The sequence below is a fragment of the Tachypleus tridentatus genome, chromosome 3, assembly GCF_004210375.1.
Source record: "Tachypleus tridentatus isolate NWPU-2018 chromosome 3, ASM421037v1, whole genome shotgun sequence".
NCBI lineage: Eukaryota > Metazoa > Arthropoda > Merostomata > Xiphosura > Limulidae > Tachypleus > Tachypleus tridentatus.
Window position 1 is genome coordinate 13,206,565 of NC_134827.1, and position 27,867 is coordinate 13,234,431.

Genomic DNA, 27,867 nt, shown 5'->3' on the forward strand with positions numbered 1-27,867 from the left:
TGTTTTTCTACTGCAAAGTTACACAGTAAGCTGTTCTTTGCAAGCAATTGAACACCGGATTTTAACTATGTACAATTACCACTAATCTACGAGGTTAAGGAAAAGAAAAACACGCTTTCTTTAAAACGTCGTGTAGAACCGACAAGATTAGTGAACTTAATTTAAATAAATGAAACGAAAGTAATCAGTTCTTCATTTTGTAAATTACTGAGTTACGCCGATAGGAAAAATCTAAACACAATTCCTTCATCATAGATACTCCATAATAAACCAAATATGAAGTCAAGGTTCTATTATTGCTGAACACCTGGTATAGCTTGGTCTAATGGATAGGATCGAATACCTGTCACCAAGTATGCTCGCTCTTTCAGTCGTGTGGGTGTTATAATATTACTGTCAATGTCACTGTTTATTTGGAAAAGAGTAACCAAGTAGTGGGCGGCAGTTGGTATTAACTAGCTTTTTTCCTCAGGTCCATAACTGTTAAATTATGGACAGATAGCGAAGATAGCTCTCGAGTAGTTTTGCGCACAATTCATAACAAACCAAGCGTATTGGTCGACGTGTACAAGTCACGTGCCATTTTAAAGCGGCCATTACTCTTAGTTAACGCCTTGCTTCTTGTACACAAATATAACAGTATAATTATACAACGAGATAACTTGCAAGCCGAAATAAACTTCACAAATTAGATCAGACTTGTATTATGGACCTAACATATTACAGTAGGTATCGTATGAATATTTTCTAATGCTAAAGGAACTGAAAATAACAACTAACTAAAAGTTAAAAATGTTTTACCTTGTAATATGTAAAATATAGGCCTATATAATATACCAAAGATATTTTGTTCTTTAGCACATAGCGACACAATGGGCTAACTAGGCTGTGCCACAGAAGTTTTTATTAAGTCCTAACCGTTAAGCCACTGAAGGCTAATATACCAAAGATACGAACAAAATGTTTGTTAAGAAAATACTGCATTTTGGAACGTTATATGGACATTGTAATCTCACTTTGAAAATAAACTGAATACATTTAAGATAATTTGTTTCTGCCTATATTTAACTGTCTTGTGATGTCTTATCTCTGTATCTCTTTCCTGATTTATAGGCGCAGATAACCTAGTTGCTTTGCGCCATAAAACACCAAACCAACCAACCAACCTGATTTATATTCTGAAAACTTTGTTTAATGAAAATGATGTAAAACTGACACGTGTGCGAAACCGTGTAATTCGTAAATAAATAAAGGTAGAAACATTATATATAGACCTATGATAAAGCAGCAATTTCATATTTTGGTCTTAAAATCATGACTATACTCAGTGTGTTAATGGATATGGTTTAACTGTTGTTTCTGGTTTGATGTGTAAAGTTAAACATACATCATGACAGTTATACAAATATAATCCATTGTATTGTATATTACAGTACAGTATAGCAAAGTACAATATTATTACAATATAGTCTAGTGCAATACAGTGCAACGTCATATAATCATAGATCTAACTGCATTAACTAATTGTAATTTATTCTAATATCATTCTCTGTAGTGCGTGATTCGAATGCGGTACTATTTTGGGTAACATTGTACTTGTCACACATTTTATGTATTTCTTGCTGGAAATTTTAGCCAGGATCTTTTATAAGATTCTAGATGATTCAGTAACTATTATAGACAACACAAAACTCAATACATTTTATAAAATGTGTATCTGGTAATCTTACACAGGATTCAATCAATCCTGTAGGCCTCAGTGAAAGATACATCTTGAATGTGATTAAATCATCCAGTACTGCCAAAAAAAGGATTTGTTCCTTTGTTTTAGAGCAAAGCCACATTTAGTATTGTTCCTTTAAAAAACGTGAAAATATGGTTGTTGGTTACGGAATTACATCTTCAAACTTATACATACAAATTAAGTATACAGTGGAACCCCTCTAAAGCAGCCACCTTCGGGACTGAGACAAACTGGCCTGATTAGAGGGGTTCCACTGTACATAATTAGGGATTATGTAAACAAAAAAAGGGACTGTGATTGAATGACCGCTTTCAAGGGGTGACCGAATCTGAGGGGTGGTCGCTTAGAGGGGTTCCACTGTAATTTAGATCAAGCTCCTAAGGAGCTGGTACTGTATTTACTGTTCGGATTATTTTCACTTTAAATTCATTTATCTCATAGTTTTGCGTATACACTTGCAGGCACAGTGGTATGTCTGTAGACTTGCGCTGCTACAAACCGGGTTTCGATGCCCATGATGGGCAGACCACAAATAGCCCTTTGTGTAGTTTTGTGCTTAGCTATTAAACAAATAAATTAGCATATACACTATAGCAAACTACATACACTTATAAATATTAGCATATAATATACATCGTAACAGACTCGCTCATTACAGGGAAATACATTAACAGAATTAATTAAGGTGTAATGCAAGAGTACAATAGACATTATACGTTAAAAAACATTCAACAATCGGAAAACATTTCTGTTCAATATTCAAAATGAAAAATAAAATAAAATAAAAAACGTAAACACAATGCTAATGAAGGACACAGAATATGTAAACATTATAACAATGAGTAGGGCAAGAGAAAGGCGTACAAGATATAAAAAATTACTTTTTATGACCAATAGAAAAATTGTTCTTTGGTTTTTGAATTTCACGCAAAGCTATATGAGGGTTGTCTGACCTAGCCGCCCCTAATTTTGCAGTGTAAAACTAGAGAGAAGGCAGTTAGTCATTACCATCCACCGCCAACTCTTGGGTTACTCTTGTATCAACGAATAGTGGGATTGACTGTTACATTATAACGCCCCACTCGACTAAAAGTGCGATCATTATTGGTAGGGCGGGGATTCGAACCCGCGACCATCAGAGTACGAGTCGAGCGCCTTAATCACCTGGCCATGCTGGGTCAAAATAAAAAGAAACACACGTTGCAGTTGGAGCATTGACAGTTACAAAGTGGCAGCCTCGTTACATGTCACTAGCAGATATCTGTGGCCTTAACTTGTCAGTGAAAATGCCAATTTAAAGTTATAGTACGCATTTTTTTCCTGTCAACTGTCAGTCTCCTAGATGTCATACATTGTAAGTAAAGTGTCGTCTCAAGTTTAACAATTGAAGGATGCGAAAATATTGATTAGTAAACAGCGAGTCAACATTTTTGAATTAATCAATACAATAAACTTTCTGTTAAAGTCACCGAATAAACAGGAAATGGAAGGAGATTGTTCCATAATTCTACAATTTTCGGGTTGGCCCTGAATTTCGAAGTTAGCAAATCGGTTTGGAAACAGTGTTTTACCACAAAATATTCTCTCACCTTAAGCTGTAGGTACTTTATAAGAGTGACAGTTAATCCCTCAGCGTGGATGGTGGGATTTCGAAGTGCTCTTGGCTGACGGCCTTTTCTCGAATCAGTAATTCAAGGGCCAGGTGGTTAGGTCGCTCGTCTTGTAATCTGAGGCTGCAGGTTCAAATCACTGCCACAACGGGGACGGGGACGATATTATGTTACAGTCAATCCTACTACTCGTTCTTAAAAGAGTAGCCCAAGAGTTGGCGATGGAAGTAATGACTAGTTGTCTTCCTTCTAGTCTTACACGGCTAAATTTGGGACGGCTAGTGCAGATAGCCCTTGTGTAACTTTGCGCAAAATTCAAAACAAACAAATAGTAATTCAAAGTTAAGGACAATAGCAGGTAGTAGCTTTGGTACAAAATCCATAATTCTAGAACTATAATGATATTTTTGCTTGTTTGCTTGTCTGTTGAATTTAACACTTCTACGAAAAGACGTTTCTAGTCCTGATTTCTCCAAGCCCGTTCCCCTGGCTGTGGTTTCGCTAGATAGTAGATAGGGACAGTGGGAATCTCGTTAATCCATTCATTAATGGTTTAAATGGCAATTTCATTTAAATACAAAATTATTAGCCTAATATTAATAACCTTTCAAGTTGCTCTGGGGCCTATTAGGCCCCACTTTTCGTAGGAGTGTTAACACAAAGCTATTCGTGACTATCTATGAAAGCCGTCCCGAATTTTGAAATGTTGAAATACACAGCTAGTCAACACTACCCACCAGCTACTCCTGGGAAACGCTTGTCAAACTTTATCCGCAATCTGTCACTGTTGGCTCGTGAATTTTTACGATAATAAATCATCAGTAACTAATTCACATGGAATGTTGTAAGACTACATAGGGTGACTAAAGTCTTGTAGTTAAATTGTTTAATGAGAAAGTGAGATAGTAGCCAATAGCGGATGGAAACACAACAATAATAATTAAATATATAGTGGTAATCCACGTAAATATAAATTATTTTTACCATATATAATAATACTTAGTAATAACAAGAATAATAATGGAGTACAGAGACGATTCATACTGAATTTTTTTGCACCACTTACGACGATAAATATAATAACGAAGTATAATAACAAAGCATATTAAACTGTTTGTACCAAGTGCAATGATAATCCAGCGACCAAGCACACTAGTTCTGCACTTTTATACACAAATGTGTAATTTTAAATAATTTTACAGCTTTAGGTGCTGAGAATTTTCTGATATAATGTCAATTAATCAACGCCCTCGTAAGATTCACTAACGCGAGCAAGTAATTTATCAGTTGAAGGGCCTTTCATCATAATTGTTGTATTGTTAATGAAACTAAGTCTCAAGATGGAACAAAATATTTAAACGAACGTGAGGATAATCATACAACAATTATTAAAGCAATAGTTAGTAATTTCACCAAGTGGGAAACAAAAGAGTTACAAAAGTGAAAACAAATATCTGTATAATTATATCTTAAAAGTTTCTGTACTGATTATTTTACCAATAACTTCTGCTTTTTCTTGTTCAACAGTTACAAGATGCAATAAACATGCAAAAATGAGTTAATCTGATCACACATAAACTGTGAATTTAATATTCGTGTTATCTAAATATCAAGCTAACAGATTTGCTTCAATCTATAAGATGAATACGGTTATATCACTCTAGACAGAGTGACTGAATAGGGATATTTCTTTGTCATTTACAGTACTGTTGCAGCTAACTGATCTGTTTGTTAGCTTTGTACACAACAAGCATTATCAACGGAAGCCACATATTTGCCTGATGCTCATATGTACAAACGCCGAAGCACTTTAAATGTAGTGGATATACTACACTGGTCAATGCGAACTTCCTGCAAGGGATCCACAAGTGAGAAATCAATATGGCCAGCTGGACTGAAACTTAAAAATACAGATTACAACACAGTTATAGACGAACTGATTAATTTTTTATACAATCGTAGAGTTACTAGACCACACAAAGTGATTTTGATAACAAACGATATTTGCTATACAAGAATAAAACATAGTGGCTTAGTAAATACTAGTGTTTATAAATACAATAATAATAATAATGAAGTATAGTGATCATTCAACTACGTTTTTACTAACGAAGAGGGCGATTGATCGTCAAGTTATAACGACCCCATTCTAAAGGGCGAGTATGCTTAGTGAGAGGGGGATTCGAACCTGCTCCCTTCAAATTGCGAATCAATTGCTCTATCCATCTGGCCATGCCAGAACCAAATTATTCGTAACAGTTATATATTGATAAACAAATAGGATGAACAATAATGGAATAAGATGATAATCTATATAGAACTATTTGTAACGCCTATAACGACAGCTAGTAACAGTAAAATCATCAATCCAGTTCTAATACTGATGAACTAGAAAAAAACACTTTGTTACTTTCGGTGTCGGTTGGGTGTGGCCTGATGATTAGTGAGCTGGATTGTAAATATGAGAAAACTAAGAGTGTCTAGTTCGTGTCTCACTGCCACAAAAACAAACAAAACAAATGTATGGCATTTTAAAGGGATGTGGGTGCGTTAAAAGAGTGACGGTCACATCCTACTATTTGTTTAGAAAAGCTCAGCAGTTGACAGTAAATTATGTTGATTAGCTGTCTTCCGTCTACATGATTAGTTAAAAATTAATGATAGCTGAGGCTTGTACTGGTTTGTTCTAATGTTCTAAAGAAGAAGTACTTTCAGTAGAAGTAATTAATTAGGGTAAAAATGCACATTTGATTTTTTATCGTAACAAAACCTACTTTTTAGTACTCTAGTTTTCCTAGGATTGACTTCTATTTGTTGTTGTTGTTCGAGAAATTCTGGTGCAGAGCTGCATTCCTTATCTGAATCTAACTTCTAACTACTTTAGAAAACAAAATTTTTGAATCATATGAACTGAAAGGTTTACTTCCATGTCTTTGAACAGAAAAAAGGATTTTCTTTTAGCTTTCCGTCTTAAGTGTGTCAGAGTGAGAGGCAAGAAGAGAGTCACTGTACTGTTAACGTGTTTCTTATTTCAACATGAAAAGTGCAGCAACTAGTAACTGGTGAACCTTTGTTGTCAGGATCGAACATGAGAAACACATTAATATAAATATTTCAAAATAAAATGTCTCTTTTCTAGCTAGTGTAGTAATCTTTGTTGATATTCGTTAGTTTCTGATAGTTTTGCCAGACAACACAATATTGTGACTGTTCTCTAAGAAAAGGATTACGGATTATAAAGCATAGTTTTGTACAATGTTTATGATTTTTGTTTTTTAATTTCGCACAAAGCTATACGAGGAACACCTGCGCTCTTCAATCCTAATTTAGCAGTGTATGACTAGGTTTGGTTTGTTCCAAATTTCGCGCAAAGCTACTCGAGGGCTATCTGCGCTAGCCGTTCCAACCAACTAACGCTAGCCGTAATTTAGAGGGACGAGAGCTAGTCATCACCACCCACCGCCAACTCTCGGGCTACTCTTTTACCAACGAATAGAGGGATTGACCGTACATTATAACGCCCCCACGGCTGAAAAGGCGAGCACGTTTGGTGCGACGAGGATTCGAACCCGCGACCCTCACATTACGAGTCGATGCCGTAACCACCTGGCTACTAGAGGAAAGGTAGATAGTCATTACTACCCGCAGCCAACTCTTGGGCTACTATTTTAAGAACTAATAGTGGGACTGATCGTCACATTGTAACGTTCCTAAGGCTGAAAGGGAGAATATGTTTAGTGTGACGAGGATTCGAACTCAGATTACGAGTCAAGTGTCCTAACTACCAGGCCACAGTTAGGAAGTTGCAGTTTGTTGTGGATGAAGGGCACATGTGTGTATTTCTATCCAATCAAAATATGCCATCATTATACCTCCACATGCGCTCCATATATATGGAGTCGATGCTTGATTTCTATCTACGTGGTAACCAGCATATCGGCCGCCACACTAGTTACTAAATCAGTGTTCTATTCACGTAGTGTCCCCAGCTTTGTTCTGTAGACGATGCCCTTCACATAGACTTAAAGTGAAAAAATCCATACAATTGATATCTGGCGACCGTGTCGATGAAGGGGATCGCCTATCGCGACATCTTCCTCTTTTAACACGCTCTTTGAGACTGTCGGTATCGTTTCTTGATATAATTATTAACTGGTTTACCTTTCTCATACACACAACGATATCGTCTTATATAATTTATGGGTGAAATGACCTTTACTAGTCACAGGACGTACATAGCTTACCCTTCAAAGATCGTCATGTTTATGATGTATTTGGCGGCGATCGCGCATGCGTTATACATAATTACACTTATGGCAAAAAATTGATTCGTGTGCCTTTCACTCACCATCTGTTGTAAGCTGGTATCCATTTCTGTCTTGTCGTGGTTTAATCTTGTAATACGTTAATATATATTACAGTACATAGTATATATTAAGGTTACAATTCTATAATAGAATTCAGTTCACCAAAGTGTGCAATGGGACTCACTGATTAGGCTCATATGTTTGTCAAACAATTCCATTATCAAATCCCGGCATGGCTTTGTGATAGGGCGCTCGACTCTTAATCTGAGAGTTGCAGGTTTGAATCCCCGTCACACCAAACATGTTCGCCCTTTTAGCTGTGGGGGTAATAAAATGTGACGGTCAATTCCACTATTCGTTGGTAAAAGAGTAGCTCAAGAGTTGGCGGTGATAACTGGCTAACGCAAACGGCTCTTGTGCAGCTAGTCATAACCACCCACTGCCAACACTTGAACTACTATTTTACTAACAAAGAGATGGATTGACCTTCACATATAACGCCCCAACGGCTAAAAGGGCGAAAATGTTTGGTGCGATGGAGATTCGAACCCGCAACCCTCGAACTACGAGTCGAGTGCCTTTACCACCTGGCCATGCCGGGTCCCGTTTATTCGTAAATCAATTTAACTATTTTGCACACACACATACACAACACATACATTTTTACAATTTAAATGAGCTGTTTATAAATGTATTATTTCTTTGTTTTAACGGAAGCACACGAATTCGAGCTCTGTTTTTTCTTCTTCTACAGGACGGTACTAATCGGTTTGGACAGATAATTATTTAAAATTATTTTATTCAGTTCTGACAAGTATGAAGTATAATTCTTCACCCACACTAGACTAAGCTGTTTTTATTTTTTTATAAGCCTCACAGCACACTATCCATTGGATTTTTCTTAGCAACCAATATAAGTAAATAAGTAAAGTACCCATTACGTAGCTAACTAGAGATCCATAACCTTTAAAAGCGTATGAGAAAAATATAACTTCCAGTATAGGTGACCTTATTAAAGACAGTAACAAGGTCTGTATATTAAACTAATCCATTTTGATTTTCCCTATTCTTATTTACATTGCCTCTAAGATATGGCGCTTGCAAAAGACTTATAAAAAACAAAGTTGTAGTAACTGAATTTCGAAATCTTTCATTTTGTTTTTGGCAGCACGCGTTGTCGCAATAATATGTAATAAAAAATGTAAATTCCGTGAATATCTAAACGGGTGTATTTAGCACAAATTGGCCATAATACTTATATTGCTTACTGTGATTACAAACAGGAAACTAGAGTAATTGAATAAGGCTATTTTTAGTTCAGCAAATTACATTACAGTGCTTAGACATGCAGGTGTCACTTAATGGCATTATGATGGAACAGAATGCTAACCTTTCACATCACTAACTTATTATTTATTTAGAGTTGCGATGTCGGTATTAAAAACCACATTCAATCTCACCAATTAGACAGCAGATGGTTATATCAATTTAATACTGAAACGAATTGCTTTAATAATTAAGATTAAGCCATCATAAATATAACGCACATATAGGAGAAACGTTAAATAGCTGAAACTTCCTAAAAAAAAAGCTGTGTACGTTTTAGTCTTTTTTCGGTTGTTATATAGAACTTGTTAACTAGTAGCAATCAATGATAGTCATTCACTATAGTTCATTGTTTCAACAATTAAGGCCAAATCAAAATGTTAAGCATCCGACTACCTAAGCTGTGGAAAAATTAAGCATTAAGTCGCATGCTAGAGGGCGTAAGTAAAACTTAAACCTTAAATACAAGACATAATTTTTGTGACGATTTGATAATTACTAAATAAAGATGGTAAATAGAAGTTACTAAACAAAACTCAATTAAAATATATTCAGGTTATACTTCTTTTAAATTATTGGTGGCGTTTTTATTGTTCGTGTGCCGAAGCTGAAAATATATACCTGAAATAACAAACAAACAACAACAACATACACTTCAAACATACAAGCAAATAAGTCATCTAGCGGTCGCCAGGATAGTTACACCAGTTGCTGTCCCAACGCATTCCGGGTTAACGTGCACAAAATGTACAACAATAGTTTGTTGATTTGGTGTTTCATGGTGCAAAGCAACTAGGCTATCTGCACCAAACGTCTGGTAAAAAGTTAAAATTAAGGTAAAATGATTTAAATTCATAAAAGGAAATTAAGGTAAAACAAAATTTAATTTTTGAATTAAGAACATAAATAGCATTAAATTCAATCTTTACATCTAGTCTACAGTGGTAAGAAAAAAAAAACTACAGTAATACAAGTTGTAAAGGACTTTCTGTAGTATAGTTGTAATTATCATAATTCACCAGGAAGACTAACGGGTAGTTTAAACACCAGCGTTAGTCACCTGAAGTTGGCCTTTCCACTCTTGGTTTCGAGTTATCTGAGATTATATCAGTTTTCAGAAAGTAATGTAATACAAGTTTTAAAAGACTTGTAGCAAAATTTTAATTATTATAACAATAATAAAAATAAAGATAAAATTTACACAATTTTAAACGATATTTTTATTTACGTGCCACATAGTGTAAGTTTTTACTTGATAACTTAGAGAATAAAAAATAAGGTTTATCGACTTTAACGGACACTGGAGGGAGCTGTCATTGCACTTTTTTTAAATTGTGAAAATCAAGTAGAAAATCATGTTTATTAGAATTTTAAAAAATAAAAGTAACAACACCAAAAAGTTTTTGATCCACTAAGGCTGGTCTCGTAATAGTGCCTCAAGTTCTGAGAGATACGATTGTGATTCTCAAAAAACATCGTATTACAAAAGTATCGCGCAAGTTTAACAAAATTCACATGAATTCAAGTTGTTTCGGAGTTTGACAAGTGTTATTTGATGGCACTTACCAACCATAAGCAGTATCTTGACATCCAAAGAAGTGATTTCTTGTTTTGTTTTACGACCGTTACTTCCATGTTTCAAGCAAGAAACGTTCTAGCTACAAACTTTTCAAATTCCGAACTTTCTTTCAGAATAAGAAATATTCAAGATAACGTTCGTACGCAAAACATGTAATAAAACATGTGTAATAAGTATGTATACGTATAATTCTCGATTTTTTCCCTCGAAGCTCTTATTGTATGTTCTGCTTTATCATGCTTAAAGTGTTTCTCTCCACTGTTGCTTTGAAAAGTGAACTGTAAAACATATTGTATTCTCTCCCTCTTCGGAGACACACAAACACAAAACAAACAGTTTAGAATTGTATTCTGTTTATCCGAAAATGCAATTTTTAAAATATTTTTTGGGGCGGGTGGATAGGAAGGAAAATTAGATTATATGGTTATTTAAAATATTGCACAATTGTGTATCTTATTCACCTAACAGTTAAACAGAATTATGGTGATTATCTGACTAATGACCACAGTGGGTAAAATAATGTAATTTCAATACACAATCAGATAAAAAAACTTTGGAACTAAAAACAGTTGTTAAACGATCAGTAAGTATGAGCAAATGTATTACAACGTTTTGATAATTTTTATCAGCTATTCTTATTGTGTGAAACAATACCATGATTTAAAAACGCAGATGATACAAACAGCGCGCGACAACAATGTAAAGAGAGTCAATGAAATAAAAAAATCACAAACATTAAAATGGAATGTAATAGTATAAATGACAAATATAATAAACAATGATGAAATATAGTAAGTACTAATTGGTTGGATTATTTTTTAAAATATTTACAATGTAAAGGTAAGTTTAACTAGAAAAGAAAACGTTATCAAGTAAAGGCAATATGTCTCATTTTCACCCTATTCGATAAGATCCTTAGAATACAATAGATTTTGATAGATAATAATGTAAAAGACATGGAAAATGGACACCAGCTACAATATACAAAGTATTTAACATATTATATTGGAAAGATCATGGACCTCATCAAGCAAAATACGGTCCTTTTCGCCAGGTCCGGTCTCTATTTGACAACTGTGCATCTTGATGATAGTCCTTCAGCATAGTTTCCATTGCGAAAGGCTCCATCATTAGATTATCACGTTAAAACACGTCCATCCTGCCTATATTCTTTCTATAACCCATCTAGTGTGTCAAAACGAAGTTTTATAGCAATCATTTCAATAGTCCAATCACACAGAAATATTGAGGTGACTTGACCGATACGGTTTTTTTGGTAATAGCACAATCATCTGTTTCACTCTCCAGCTGCTTGAAGTATGCAACAGTTAAAAGGGAGATATGACTTAAAACTTTGTATAATTATGTTACATATTGTTTTTGCCATTGACCTTAAAGGTACTTCTATTTTGAAAAAAATGTGAACAGCCGATCTAAACACATATTTATGATCTGAGTGTATGAATATTTTGTGTCGGAAAGGGTTATTACATATCTTCCCCTAAAATAATAAATTTCGGTATCTTCACACAATTTACGTGTTTAACATGTGACTGGCTTCCTGATCTGTATATTCGAAATCGTTTCAATATACGTTTGCTTCACCATGCATTTACTTCAAAGGGACAGAATTGTAAGAAGGATGTATTAGAGCATATTTAATTGTCACCTTATAGGACTATCGGTTTTTGCATAAATATGTGTACACACACAAAGGAAAAAAATTAAAAGTAATTTTAGGGTAAATAAAACATTCATGAACACGGTTTATGCTACATAACTTGCACATTATTAGAAGTGAGTAATAAACTGTACATTAAAACCAAACAAACTGTTTTTGGTAGACTAAATTTTACTAGTAGGTTAGATAAGTCTTTTTATGGCGTATTAGTTCGAGTTTACAACTCCTTTCCAGGATTTTTAAAATTACTACTCAGTTTTGTTTTGTTTTGCAAAATGGTTGCTATAACTCTGAATCAGGTACCTGTTAATCGTTATAATATTATAAAATACATTTTAAAATGACCATTAGTATTTATTAAATCTTTCGAATATTCAATTATGCATTCATGTATTGGTTTCACTAATATATTCGAAATCACACAAAGTACAAAGGAGTCTGTGTACAATACTGTTTTAATGCAACAAACAGTATAGTTTTGTACTGAACACAGCGATCTGTTAAAGGTCGACTTTACACCACAGAAGATTTTTTTTTAAAGATAGGATCAGGTATTTCAGATATTTTAACACTAAAGTCTTATCTTTATACTCAATTTCGTCATTTATAAAATGATAAACAGGAAACTACACTATTTCTTGAGTATTCTCGGTTTATTGCGTATCCGCTTAGGTTTTCGAATAAATAATTTTTTCAACCATTTTGTCTCATTGAAACAGAAATCTCTGCCTTTCTACCCTCAGCAGGGTTATCGCTGGTGGTTACGTTCTAAGCTCTAAGCACATACAGGAATAAACTACAGACTATCGAAAGGAAGCAAGATGGGAGGATTTTAAATTAAGGGACGCTATGCTATATTTTGGTTGAAGTTCATGAGTTAATTTCCTGTACTATTTTAAAGTTATTGGTGTGTTAAAGTAAATAAGTTGATTAGAGCCATTCTATGCTCTATAATGCCCTTATCTGGTAAATGCACATTAAAAAAACATGTACACTTTAATTACATTTATACCTTTCATATTCCTGCTTTATTTTCATGGGTATACATGTGTTTGTAGTGCTTTTATTTTGCCATGAGCTAACTATATTATCTTTTCGTTCCTCGATCAGGTTATTATTATTTTGTTGCGTGCAGCGTTTGTTCAGAATATTGCAATAAATTTATCACACAGAGTGTTGACTATATTTTAATAAAACGATTCTGAATATACAAATGAACAAGTCACGTGACAATCACAACCTACATAAAATCCTGTTTGAACAATATATGCACATAAATCAGAGCTGGATTTTGACATTTCTTTGCGTTACGTATATAATGGGATGCTACCGAATATTAATTGTCGCACGGGCAATAGTACACAAAATACAAAGAAAGCTCTCTTTCTGAGAAACGAAATAAGTCACTTTCACGACATACCTGTTAAATTGTCACATACCCCAAGCAGTTGAAGAATAAAACAGGTATTCAACACAGACTTACCGGTCAAGTCGCCGAATAAAGCGCCCATGTATTTCTTGCAAACGGACTGTTGAATGGAGCGCGAGGTAATCGCCGTTCTTATAACTAGCTGGATTACGAAAAATTACAGGGAAGAGGGGCATGCTTTAGCCATGACAGCCTTATGACGTATATTTCTGCAATAAACACTACTATGCAGAGCTATTATAAAGATGCACAGTCGTCAAATAGAGCATGACTGAACATGAAGACACGGATTGTAACGATGTGAAGAGACTCCAAGTACTTTTTAATATAACGTACACAGCCTCCGTATAACTGCATAAACCATATTTGACGCTGAAAGGTACGTTTGGCTAAAATTCAGAGTTCATAAAACTAAGATTATATGTACTGCATTTAACTGAATTGTATAAACATCACCAGAGAAGTAGGTCATTTATTCCTTTTTAGCCCTGAACTTTAGCTACGACGGACACTACATGTAAGTAACAATATTGACATGTAAGTAACAATATTGTCGATTTGTACCTTGTTGAATAGTTAGTAAAAAGCTAGTAACTTAACAAATACAAAGTAGTGACAATTAACACAAATATCGGACAAATTTTAAAATGTAGCATATAAATACTTTGGTATTTATAAAAATAAAGTAAAAGCTAAAAAACGTAAACACGATGTTAAGATTAAAAACGAGAATAAATGATTCCAACTTCACAAAAGTGAACACGATTTTGCACTAGCAGCATAGTACACAGAAATAACTCATACGATATCGAGTCTTTACAATCAGAAAGGCTCCGGCATGGCCAAGTGGTTAAGGCACTCGACTCGTAATTCGAGGTTTGCGGGTTCGAATCCCCATCACACCAAACATGCTCGCCCTTTCAGCCGTGGGGGCGTTACAATGTGACGGTCAAACCCACTATTCGTTGGTAAAAGAGTATGCCAATAGTTGGCGGTGGGTAGTGATGACTAGCTGCCTTCCCTCTAGTCTTACATTGCTAAATCAGGAACGGCTAGCGCAGTTAGCTCTCGTGTAGCTTTGCGCGAAATTCGAAAAACTGACAACCAGAAAGCAACTGAACAGTTACGTCGATATATATATATATATATACACTCGTTTAAGTACCCGTAATTCGTCGCAAAGAAAATTATTAAACTACTTTAAGTTAATGTCAAACTGTTCCATTAAAGCAAAATCACTCAGAAAAAAAGTTCTTTGTTCGAAAGTTGTTACACTAATAGCTACAACTGTTGGCTCATATTTTCAGTTATGATCTCACAGCTGAATGTCATCACCGTATTAGGTACGAGAAATTTTTGGATTTAACGAGTACAGAAGAATGAGATGTTCAACAACCACATATGGATGTGATGGTTGGATGCCCACATAATTTTGCCCATGTAGTGTATTTCTTATACTTCTTTGATTTACTCAATTTAATGATTTTAATCTCTTAACCTTAGCTTAAGAATGCTAAAGGCTATTGATTTAATAGCAATGCCCTCTGATGTTTTAAATATAAATTATGAATTACCTGAAAATAATCGGATTAGTTCAGGTATTAGTTGTGTACAGGGCAAGGCTACTTATTCGAATGAACTAGATAAGATAACGTTTCGCTAGAACAAACACCGACCTGAGTAAATACTTTAGAAATTGTATTTTCTTTTAAACTAAGGAGTTACTATTGTATTAATTTCAGTCAGATTCTTAATAAAATTTACCCAGGTTTAAGAATGGTTATATTATCTTCTTTCGGTTTTCAAAGTATTCGTGTTCTATGTCTCAAACGAAACTTTTGAATAGTGTATCATTCAAGAACTTTAAGAGATTCGTAGTCTTTGTGCTGCCGAATTAAGGCTAGCCGCATATCCTTGAATCTGGAAGGTTTAACTTTTTTCTTATCCGCAAAAAGATATAATGACCACCTGCAGATAAAATATTCTATGTATGCTAGCTGTTAAACATAAAGATAGACAATGAGCTGTCGTCCGTCTTAAGACTTCATACTTACCCCTGAGCCAATGGAAGAGAAATAAAAGATATATTTTTAAATTACAGTATTCCCACCAGTAGCACAATGGTATGCCTGAGGATTTATAACGCTAGAAATCGTGTTTCGGCACAGGTGGTGGGCAGAGCACACATAGCCCATCGCGTAACTATTGTGCTTAACTTCAAACAAGTTACAGTATGAGATTCTATTTAAATTGTTTGTTGTTTATCAAAATTAAAATTATTGTTAATAACAAAAAATTCTTCATATGTTCCTGAACAACGTTTAGGCATGTGATTTATGCAGCTAAACGTAAAAAATGTATTCTATAATTTTTAAAAAAATTATTCTTTTGTCTAGCAATAAAATATTTAACGATTTAATCATTTTCGTTTATCAAACTTCAGATAGGAAGATAATATTTGAAGTTAGTGATGCCTGTATTATTTCTCATTGCAACTCTCTAAATGCTCATCAGATAATAATGGCAGCCAAAATATCGAGAAAGGCTTGTTGTAAAAAAATCAGGAAATTCAAATTATTTTAAGGAGACTTGCTAAATCAACAGTGTATGTATTAAGTTAAATTCGAAATTGTTGTCAAGTTAGAATAAAGACTAGAAAAGAAAGCATATATGACCGAACTCATGATATCCATCTCATCCTAATTAGAGTATTTAATGAGAATTGCATATTATGATTATCTCATAGCAGTTTTTGTATTCAAGTGGATTTTTACCTACATATCTAATTTAATATAATCTAGTATGAGTTAATCTATATAAACATAATAGTATTGTCTATTGTATATCAAGTTAGCAGTGAAGCACTACAGGGAAGGCAGCTAGTCATCACCACCCACCACCAACCCTTGGGCTACTCTTTTACCAACGAAAAGTACTTTCTGTTGTATATCCATGTAAATACTTCGCAGGGTGTAGAGAGATCTTACCTAAAGTTGATATGCAGGTTCGCTGGGAAGACACATACACATTTTTGGTTTATCATTTTGAAGATTTTGTGAGCGTTTTTCTTAATTGCATATAAGGGAAGGAGCTTTACATGTCCTAAAATACTAAATAATCATGAATCATTAATTATGGATTTACGTAAGTTCTGGTCAGAGGATGGCTACTCCAGCTAGTAATTGTATATAAATGTAAGTCTTACAGCAACTCGAATCTTTTACCTTCGGAACATTTCAGGAGAGGGATCTAAGTAATTTATAAAATACAATCTTCTTCCACAGATTTAGGCTTTTCAGGGTTACTGACACGAAACAAAGTTAAAAACTTCGTTCCTTACCCTCTATCTTACCACTAGCAGATGCCTGTTGAAACAATTCAACGCTTTGTTTCCTGAAAATAATGGAGAATAAATAAAAGTATGTGAAGTCAACTCAATGTCTTGGATCCTATATGTAATATGATTGCTTACTGAGCCGTTTACAACGGTGTGTTTCATTCCGTGTGTTATTATAATAAAGAAATTTGTACTACGTTTGTTCCTAAATAAAGGAAACTGATTGCAATACACTGTCGCAAAAAATGTTTGGATTTTGATGCAATGGGCGCATCCAGTTAAAAAGATTAGGATCGTTAAGTAGTCACAGGGAGTTTTGTCGCTGGATGATACCGTTCCTTGTCATTTTACTGAGCGCTTTTTAACAATTGTCTTGTTTATAAGAAGTACCAAAGGAATGACATTACTTCAATTCAAATAAATCTATTCTAAATGGTACAACAAAATCATGCATGTATATAATACCGACCTGAATACATTTATATAAACTGAATAACAACATATATTCAAGCATATTTCTATGTGTTTTTTCATTTATCCTCTTACCTCCTGTTACACAGTGGTATATCTACGGGCTAACAACGCTAAAGCCCGGTGATAGATTCCCACAATGGGCAAAACGGATAGCCCAATGCGTCTTTACTCTAAAACAAACAAACACATAAACCTGTATCCCTAGTGAAAGAATGTAAAGACTTAAGGATTTGCAACGTAAGAAATATGGTGATTGATTCCAACATTGGGTAATGTAGATATCCCAATGAATCTTTGCTCTAAAACGAACAAACATATAAACTTGATAACAAAATTATTTACTTGCAAGGGACAACCAATGTTTCTAAACACCACTCCAGTGGTTTTCTTTATTTGTTCGTTTGATAAAAGCTTATTTTTAAAGACACGTTTCATGACAGTTCCGTAACTCTCCCTGTTTAGTTTCATATTTTTAACATGAACAATTATATTCAGCGTTTTGTGGTTATATTTTATTATATGAACATTACAGGGATATTTTATTGTAAGATAACCATTAGAGATGATTATTTATTATTTAAATACTCTCTTTCCAAGGCTTGTTTGTTTTCGAATTTCGCGCAAAGCAACATGAGAGTTATCTGCGCTAGCCGTCCTTAATTTAGCAGTGTAAGACTAGGGGAAAGGCAGCTAGTCATCATCACCCATCGCCAATTCTTGGGCTACTCTTTCACCAACGAATAGTGGGACTGACCGCACATTATAACACCCCATGGCTGAAAGGACGAGCATGTTTGGTGAGACGAGGATTCGAACCCGTGACTCTCAGATTGCTTCTCGAGCTCTATAACTGACTGTCTATGTTGCTCGGCATAGGAAACTACACAATGGATGTCTGCGCTAGCCGTTCCTAATTTTGCAGTGTAAGACTAGAGGGAAGGCAGCTAGTCATCACCACCCACCACTAACCTTTGGGCTACTCTTTTACCAAAGAAAAATGGATTGACCGTCACATTATATCGCCCCCATGGCTGAAAGGGTGAGGATGTTTGGTGTACTTTAGATAAATATAGGTTTGGCTTTATTAAATAGAGTGTATCAAATTGTATGCACTGTTCGAACTGAAATACCAGTCCATTTCTATTACTCGTGTTTTGGGTTTATTGACGTCTGTTCTCTACGTGCTCTGTTCTTGGTTATTGACCTGCTTCTTGGTTTACATTTTACAGATAGAATTAAAATAAAATTAATTGGCCAATTATAACACCCATATTTCGAAAAATAACCATGAGAAAAGTATTATACTTGGCAGAATAAGTAATGAGACGATGATAAAGACGATTATCGTCCCCAAAATAATGATCAACCAAAGAGTTGAAGACATATACTGGGATCTGTCTAAAACTAGCATCAAGCATGTCATAATTCATCCCGCTGTTAGAAATGGCTCATGAATTATTAATAAGAATTGTGGGAGACAGAAAAGAAGAGTGTATAATAGTGTGTCGTCAACACTAGGTCTGTAATATCCAGTGCCGGCAAGACTTTTCGTGCAATAGCATGGTTCTTCAGGGCTGCTGGAATACGACAGACGTAGATAGTATTGGTTGAGACGCTATTTATACTAGTATTACTAAAGCAATGACAATGACACTGATGCTCCATTAAGATTATATTGACGTGGACGCAGGGAATGAAGACAATCATCAGGCTTACCGGAAGTTCAAATAAATTGGCTGTGTGCTGATGTATCTCGTAATGGTACTGTTTGCCTATTTATAGAGGAGGCAAACACATAGGCAATTTCCACTAGAATAAAAGGAAAAAAAATATATACATATTTTCGTATGGACTATATATACTCGAAGGGCTGTGGCGTTAGTTAAACAAACGACAACTGTTAAGCTGTCAGACTCACAAGACTTCTACAATCAACAACATGGAAGTCAAGAGTAACACTTAAGAGTAAATCTATATCGATACACATCACAATTCAACTGTTGCTAGGAAATTCACGTGAATGTTTAGACCTGGCACTATGATAATTTAGTAACCCTTGTCAAAATAACAGCTTAGGAATGATAAGCCTTGTTTTTCTCTCTCTGCGCATGTAGAATCTGAAGAAAGCCATTCACGGGAATCTAGGAGGAAGTGGACCAAACAATTTCCACGAACTTCTCAGCATGATATTCCTGATGGTGTTTGGCTATATGTTCACCTAAAGTTATCAATTTTACAATGGACTTGATTCTACCTTGACATACCAGAAAAATGTCATATAACTTCAACTAGCGTAGTAAATAAAAAAGCATGGTAAAGTTGTATCAAGTCCTCTTTCAAATGCAAGCCATGAGTGATGGTTATACTTAATACTCTTAAGATGTCGTGAGTGTAAGTGTCGCGATATGGGTATTCTGGTATTATTTAATTGACACTGTAATCATCTTTTCCATTATTGCATTACATCCTTTACCAAATATTATAGACTTAGACTTCTTACTTTTCGAACTATGGAGTTAGGTCAATCCCCCATAATAATAATTATGTATCATAAATTAGGATCATTGGCTGACATTTTTAAGATATGAGAAAATCTGAAACATCAGTTAGGTAAGTACGAATATTAATTCTAATATTTTGTTGCTCTGTGTGACAGTAATTAATTTCCAAATTTCAACTTATTATAGTTGGACTTAATTTCCCACAAAGATACATGAGAAATATCAGTGTTAATTGTTCCTAATTTAGCATTGATAGACTAAAGAGAAGACCAACTAATTGTCAACTCCCACCGTCAACTCTTGGACAACTTTTTTACCAACGAATAGTGGGATGGGCCGGATAATATAACGCATGTTCAGTGACTAGGATTCAAACTCACGACTTTCACAGAACAATTCGAGTGCTGTAACCACCAGGCTATGCCAGGCCTAAATATTATAGACAAAGGCAAACTATAGTATTGGTAAACTTTATTTTTGTAGTGTATCAAACATTTTTTCAACATCCTGGGTACGTAAAAATGAATTTATATTTTTTTATTTTTACATTAATATATACATTCATTTTTTTCAACAAAAATGGCGAAATACTAACTACTTGAAACACAAAAACATTGGGGAATTTTTTATTTGACACACTGAGTCCTTACATTAATCGGAAATAAAGAATCTACATCATACATGTTCAGTACTATAACAGCTTCAAATATATATTTCCACGCTTCATATATTAATTTCAAAGTTACACTCGTATGAGCAATCTGGCCAGCTCTTGACCTGTGCATCAAAGAACTGGTAACACGATATCATCAAAGCGAATTTTCTGTTAAGAGGCTAGAAGAACTGTTTTGACATCATTCCAATACCTTGCACGTCTCTTCTCCGTTAATTTACCTCAACATATTACTGCTACATGTTTTACCTCCAAAATCGATATTTCACATTTAATGTGAGTAATAGCACTGGCTTCAAAGTATAATCCAATATTCAAATTACCTATATACAATTTGCCCTTTTTGAGACATTGTTTACTTTCGAAGGGGATATATATACATATATTTTTTTTCTTTTATACTAGTTGAAATTGCCTACGTGATTGTCCCCTCAGTTAATAGGCAAACAGATAAAAATAATTTAATGCAGTTAGATATCTAAACATATAATATTTGTACAAGTAAAAGGTTGTATTATTTAAACTCGAACAAAAAACACAAACTTACACTGGCCAGTTGGTCAAATCTTCCAAAAAGTTCGTTCAGCAACCGAACCAGTTCTTGGGCTGTGCACTGGGAAGCTAAGACAGTAAAACCCACGATATCTGCAAACAAAATGCTGTTCGGGAAACAGAAAAACAGAAACAATTACCGTAAACAGTAATGATACACAATACATAAAAGGGACATTATAACCGAAACAATTCTGATTATGCACGAATCATGTATTATAACATTTTTGGAAACACCAAAAATCCGATTTTATGAAACAGAAATAATGGAAAGTGTATTAACAAAAAATATTATTGCAGGATTATGTTGTAACTGAAGCATAGAATTTAAATAAAAAATCATGTTTCATTCTATTATTCTAATTGATCCTAGAAACGCACCATATTTAATAAACAGATTAGGACATTAAGTGGCTTGTTGGTCATCGGTTAACACATGACCTTAAAAGTTTTTCCTTCTTTACAGAAAAAGATCCGGCATGATCAGGTGGTTAGGGCGCTCGATTTGTAATCTGAAGGTTTCTGGTTCGAATCCCCGTAACATCAAACATGCCGTGGGGGCGTAATAATGTGGTGTTAATCCCACTATTTTTTGGAAAAGAGTAGCCCAAGAGTTGGTGGTAGGGGGTGATGACTAGCTGCCTTCCCTCTAGTATTATGCTGTTAGATTAGGGACAGCTAGCGCAGATAGCCTTCATGTAGGTTTGCGCGAAATTACAAACTTTACAGAAAAAAGTCAGTGACTTTAAAATGATATACTCATTACTTATCGAGTCAAACCAGTCTATTTTGTTGTTACAGCAAAACTATAGTTCTTTTCGGTTAATTTCCCAAGAGAGCTATAGGCTTAGTTTTCAAGAAAAGAAACCCTGAACTGTCATATTATCATCAATAAAATTATACACCTATGCAAACCTTAAACTGATAAATTGGTTCGGGCGAGGTAGCAAATAAAAACTATTTATTTCAGAATGGCTGGTATGGGCATTAACACTTATACTGATAAGCAGGAAGCTGCGTTTCGACCTTCCTAGGTCATCTTCAAGTTAACAATGAGAGAGTTTGCAACTGACTGTTGCCGGACACATGTATCTTAAGGACGAGAGTATAAAAAGGTTATTAATAACTTAACATCCAACTGCAACGACCCCTACATTTCCGTGCCCGTTCATACTCTCGTCCCTGAAATTTACCTGAAATTCAACCTTATGCCCCCTTTAAATAGTGTGAAAAAGTAAAATATTTATTTAAGTCAAACGGATAACACCAAAAACTCTGTGATGGCCAGTGTTAACTGTTACACGTATGTAATACGTAAAAAGTGCATTTGTCTCTTATTTTAATTTTACTGTACGGATAGGCTGCGGAACAAATTTGAATTTTAGAGGGAAGAGGGTTGATACGACTGAAGGCATCCTATTCTTTATGTTGAAATAACAACTTTCGTGATAAGTGTACACAAGCTTTTATTCTCTGTTCCAAAGGGTATTTCGCTAGTGACTCAAAAGTTGAAGACACACGTCCCCAGTGCTTCCTGGTACTTATGACTGTGTTAATGCTGAAAGAAAAGTGTTCCTTGTTTGATACATTAATCAGAAATCCTCACGACATAATAATAGAGTTCTTTAACCACAGAACATAAGGATGATCTTATCTTATAAGGTACGTTTTACTGTCCACTGCAGGGTAATAAGAATAACAAATTATAATTTCACTCTCTTGAAACAAAACTTATGAACAAGTGAGGATATATTTCACGGATGAAGGCGATTATGTCTTCAGTTACGAAGTGTGTAAAAACGTAAACGATAAAGCACATAATATATGTGGATTAAGTTACTTCCAAAGTATTTTCAATCACTGAATTATTGCAAAACAAAACAACATCGATATACTTTCCTTACAGCAAGTAGACGTTACTTTAGAAAGTTATAACTCCTATAAATGATTCTTTTTCCGTTGTGTATAATCGTTTTTGTATTTCACGCAAAGCTGCATGAAGACCATCTCAATTAGCGAAGCCTAATTTAGAAAATAAGAGAGAAAAGATTCAACATCATTCACTAATGTTCTTGGGCTTCCCTATTATCACCTAAAAGTGGGATTTACATATTAGCTGAAAAACAAACATGTTCGGTGGAGGATTCGAACCTAAACCCTGTAGATTGAAGTAAAGTGCCATGTCACTGCGATGTAACGGTTTGTACCATGATGTTCATTGTTAAAATGGTTTATGAAGACTTGAAGCTTGTTAGTGTACATTTTTTTATTAGTCTTAGAATTACAACAACACGTTATACCAATATGTCTACTTCCCATCTAAAACTAACTAGTTTCAGAATATGTAGATAGAGGGCCTTAAAGGAAAAATACTTTCTGATTTATTCAGCATTGGCAAAGATACCTTCATGGGGTGAGGGCTACCCACTTTCAATTATTTTCAGCCGTAACACAAGAAACATTAATCAAAAGTACTCGTGTAACGTGCAATATCAAACATCGCTTTTGTTAGACGACCGGCTTTAGATGGTTGAAGTTCGAAAGATTCATCCGATTGCTTCTTATCTGTCTTTGGGGAGTCCATCTGAACTAAGCCATTTCCTCACAACTGGTTTTGACGGCTGAACATCAGACTAAGAGCTATTTTATTACAGTAAGCACTTTGACCATTCCTGTTTTACGTCATTTGAGAGAAAAGTAGTTTTGAATAAATATCAGAGTAGAATATAGTTAAATAGATATTTACACATACACCAAGGGCTATAGATTTGAAACTTTGGAAGCTGATTTTATATAAATTCAAAGTACATCAAACATACATTCATTTAATATAGTATTATTAGTGGTTTACAAAAGTTATTCAAGGTTTACTTGTGGGTTACACAACATTATGTTTGCTGTAGGTTTATTTATTAATAAGTACGTTCACAAATGTTTCGCTGAAATACGTTTTGTGTCTTTATAGCTATTTTAAGAATTTTAAGCCTCATCATATTTGTTTCAATCTAGTAATCTCTCGTGATTTTCACGTGAATGTGATTTCACGTTCGAATTACTGCTATATCTGTTTGGGTATTTTTCTGAACTATTTTATATACAAATAATTAATTATGCATCATATTAGACTTTTTTTAAAGGTGTTTACCTGAGGAACTAGTTTATAAATATCGGAGATTATTTACTTTTCAATATTACCAGCTAAGGACTATAAATATTCATCAAGCCAGGGGCAGTTTTTCATAAGAAACTACTAATGTCTAATAGTTATGTTTACATTTCGTTTATCATTTTATAAACTGTTTTCAATCTGAGAGTCATTACCTATATTCAAGTTACATTCATAATTGATTTCAATGAGAGCATCATTTTGGTTAATGATACATTTTTATTGTGACTCACTTTATGAGTGATGTCATCTTTGGTGACTCTTTATTCTCTAAATCCATTCCACTCGTAATTTTGTCAGGAGTTTGGTGCTAAACTCAGAGTAATTTTTCTCAGGAAAGTTTACAGGATGCGTTATTAGTTTCGATAACTTGGTGAAGGGTTTAGCATATAACAAATTCTTAGTAATAATCACGTACATTAAAATGCCTAGAAACACCACATTGATGCTTGGTCGTAATTCAGTAGCAATTATGTGTTATATTTAGTTTCATAAATAAAGCATTAGAATTAGTGTTGCCGGATAACTCTTGAGCAACCTCCTAGAACCTCACAAATTCTATAGGTTTGCAAAACAACACATATTTTTGATTAGTCATTTGATGTTATTTTAAGCAAAATTAATGTCTTCCTAATTCTGCACAGTAGAGCAACTTTATTCCCATTCTCTCGAAAATTTTGTAATGAAAAGGGGAAAAATTAAGCACATATCAAATGAAAATGATCGAAAATCATTTCTCAGAAATTGAGGATATTTTCTAGCAAGTTTGGTATTTTCGGTTCACTCCGTGGTTATAGAGAACCGAGGCTTTGGTCCACTTCATTGTTATTCCTGGACATATTTGTATTTTTTGCTTCCTTTTAAGTACAAAGTTAAACAATGGACTATTTGGAGTCTTCCCATCGTGGGTATCAAAACCAAAATTTTAACGGCATAAACCCACAGACTTCCCGCTGAATTACTGGAAGGCTACATCTTTTTCAATAATGATGGTCTCTTTGCCAGATTACTGAAGGTGATACGGTGAAAACCTTTACTGTCAGTTGATCCTGAAGTAGAACAGAAGATTTCTTATATGACGGCTGTCTTGTGTTAACCAACGTTGAAGTACCTTTGTTTACCATCAAACCACTTGCCTCAGATATAACAGTCAGAATATAAATTATCATAAAATGACCCACTACAGACAAATGGCCTCTTGTAAAAGTAGTTTCTGGTTTGAAATAAACTTACTTCGTGTAACTCTTACTCTTAAAACACTGAAACCGGAAAGCTGATATTTGAAGTACCTTTAAACATATTCTAAACGAATAATGTATATACGAGTAACATCTACAGATGTCAAAAAATGAAGAACTATAGGCAGGTTAGCATTTCGTTAGCAACTCAAATACAATCTGTATCCTAAGAAAATCAGAAAAGTCACAGAAGATTAATAGGGAATAAAGCATATAAGATAAGCTGAGATGAGAAGTGAGAAAATGAGTTACAGTTACAAAGAACGAAATAAAAATAAGTAGAAGTGGATCACAAATGCAAGGCCCAGCATGGCCAGATGATTAAGGCACTCGACTCTTAATCCGAGGGTCGCGATTTCAAATCCGCATCACACCAAACATGCTCGCTTTTTCAGGCCGTTGGGGCGTTATAATGTTACGGTCAATCCCACTATTCGTTGGTAAAAGAGTAGCCCAAGAGTTGGCGGTGGGTGGTGATGACTAGCTGCCTTCCCTCTAGTCTTACACTGCTAAATTAGGGACGGCTAGCGCAGATAGCCCTTGTGTAGCTTTGCGCGAAATTCAAACGAATTTCGGTTGAACAAAATGGAATAAAAATGAAACAAACATGGAAGATGCATACACACACACACACTTTATGTTAGATACGTGAAATCCAGATAAGTATCATGAAATACAGGACAATATTGGAAACAGATTGCATTGTAAGCAATTGGTTTATGGTGAGACGAGATATTGGATATATAGGGATAAATGAAGTAAATAGGCTGCGAAAGAACTTGATAGAGGTCAGAATAATGTTATTATAATGAGACTTGTAAAAGATAAGGTATATTGGAAATTGCAATTGCTCATATTTGGTGGAAACTAGAATCATATTGGTCGCATGTGACTGTTAGAAATGTGACACGGAATGGAAGCATACCCGGTTAACGATACAATAATTAATTAAAAGACATCGACGATTAGTGATGACGTGAAACCCACTTGAAGTAAGAAAATGTATCTCAAGACAGCCGGTATGGGTATTAAAACTTTTAATAAAGTAGAGAACAACGTTTCGACATTCTGAGGTAATCTTCAGGTTAATAAAGGGTGTTTACAACTTTGTCGACCTTTGATGATCCACAGGTATTTTATACAGTGTAGCTTTTACACTACTTTCAATTATTAACAATTATGGAAACAGTGAGACCGATGAAAATGTTTACGAATCCTGACAAAATCACACCCGTGTTGATCACGTGTCTATAAAACAACAACAATAAACCTTGTATCTATGTATCTTTCTCGCACTCGAACAAAAAAAATGACGCTAAATGAATCTATGCATATATATGTGCATAAATTATGTATTTATACGTAACAATATGTTATTTTCATTGATTAAACAAGAATTACTTTTGAGACTTGTAAATAAATACACGATAGCAGCTACTCAGAAAATCAGTTATGTCTTTCTTTTTTAATTTCGCGCAAAGCTACTCGAGAGTTATCTGCGCTAGCCGTCCCTAATTTAGCAGTGTAAGACTAGAGGGAAGGCAGCTAGTCATCACCACCCACCATCAACTCTTGGGCTACTCTTTTACCATTACGATGCTAAGAAAATCCATAAGTTATAGTAAACGATATTGGTTTAATTTTGGTTTTAGTTGCTGTATAAGTAGGGCTTCTTTGATTTTGCGTTTGTTTATATTTGTTTCCCTACTTAATATCTGGGTGTTTTCTATAATTATGTTTTGTTTATTTGATTTGCAGTGTTCAAAAACGTGTGAAGGTGGAAATTGTGTTCTTTGAATCTAATTTTCATTTTTCTGCTTGTTTCTCCAGTATAGAGGTCGTGGCAGTTGTTGCATTGTATTTTTTAAATAATTTTGGTGTTTATACAAATGTTGTTTTGTTATACGTTTTTTTTCTAAATGTTGGTTATTTTTTCGCTGATGTCGGGAACATATGGTATGCAGCAATACAAGGTTTTGTAGTTTGTTGTATCTTGGGATTTGTTGTTGTTTGTTTGTTGTTGGCCTAGGTGTGTGTGTGTGTAATTTTTTCCACAGTTTTGTGAGGAAATTTGTTGATGTTGATGAAATGTTGTTTTATTTTGTTGATTTCATTGTTAATTTTATCGGATGAGCATAGTTTTGTGGCTGTGTTTATTTAGTTTCTTAATATGTCGAGGTTTTGTTTTGTAACATGTGCTGAGTCCCAAGGAATGTATAATCCAGTACGGGTGATTTTCTGTGGATTTTG

The 27,867-nt window shown here is 34.5% G+C and overlaps 1 protein-coding gene across 1 annotated transcript in view; it reads right to left on the reverse strand.

Moving 5' to 3' along the window:
* LOC143246381 (adenylate cyclase type 1-like) overlaps nt 1–27,867 on the reverse strand; it is a 258,421-nt gene that overhangs the window by 60,617 nt on the left and 169,937 nt on the right. The window contains exon 5 of the mRNA XM_076492984.1: nt 21,209–21,320. Within this exon, the coding sequence (XP_076349099.1) occupies nt 21,209–21,320 (112 nt within the window). The remainder of the gene's footprint in view (nt 1–21,208; nt 21,321–27,867) is intronic.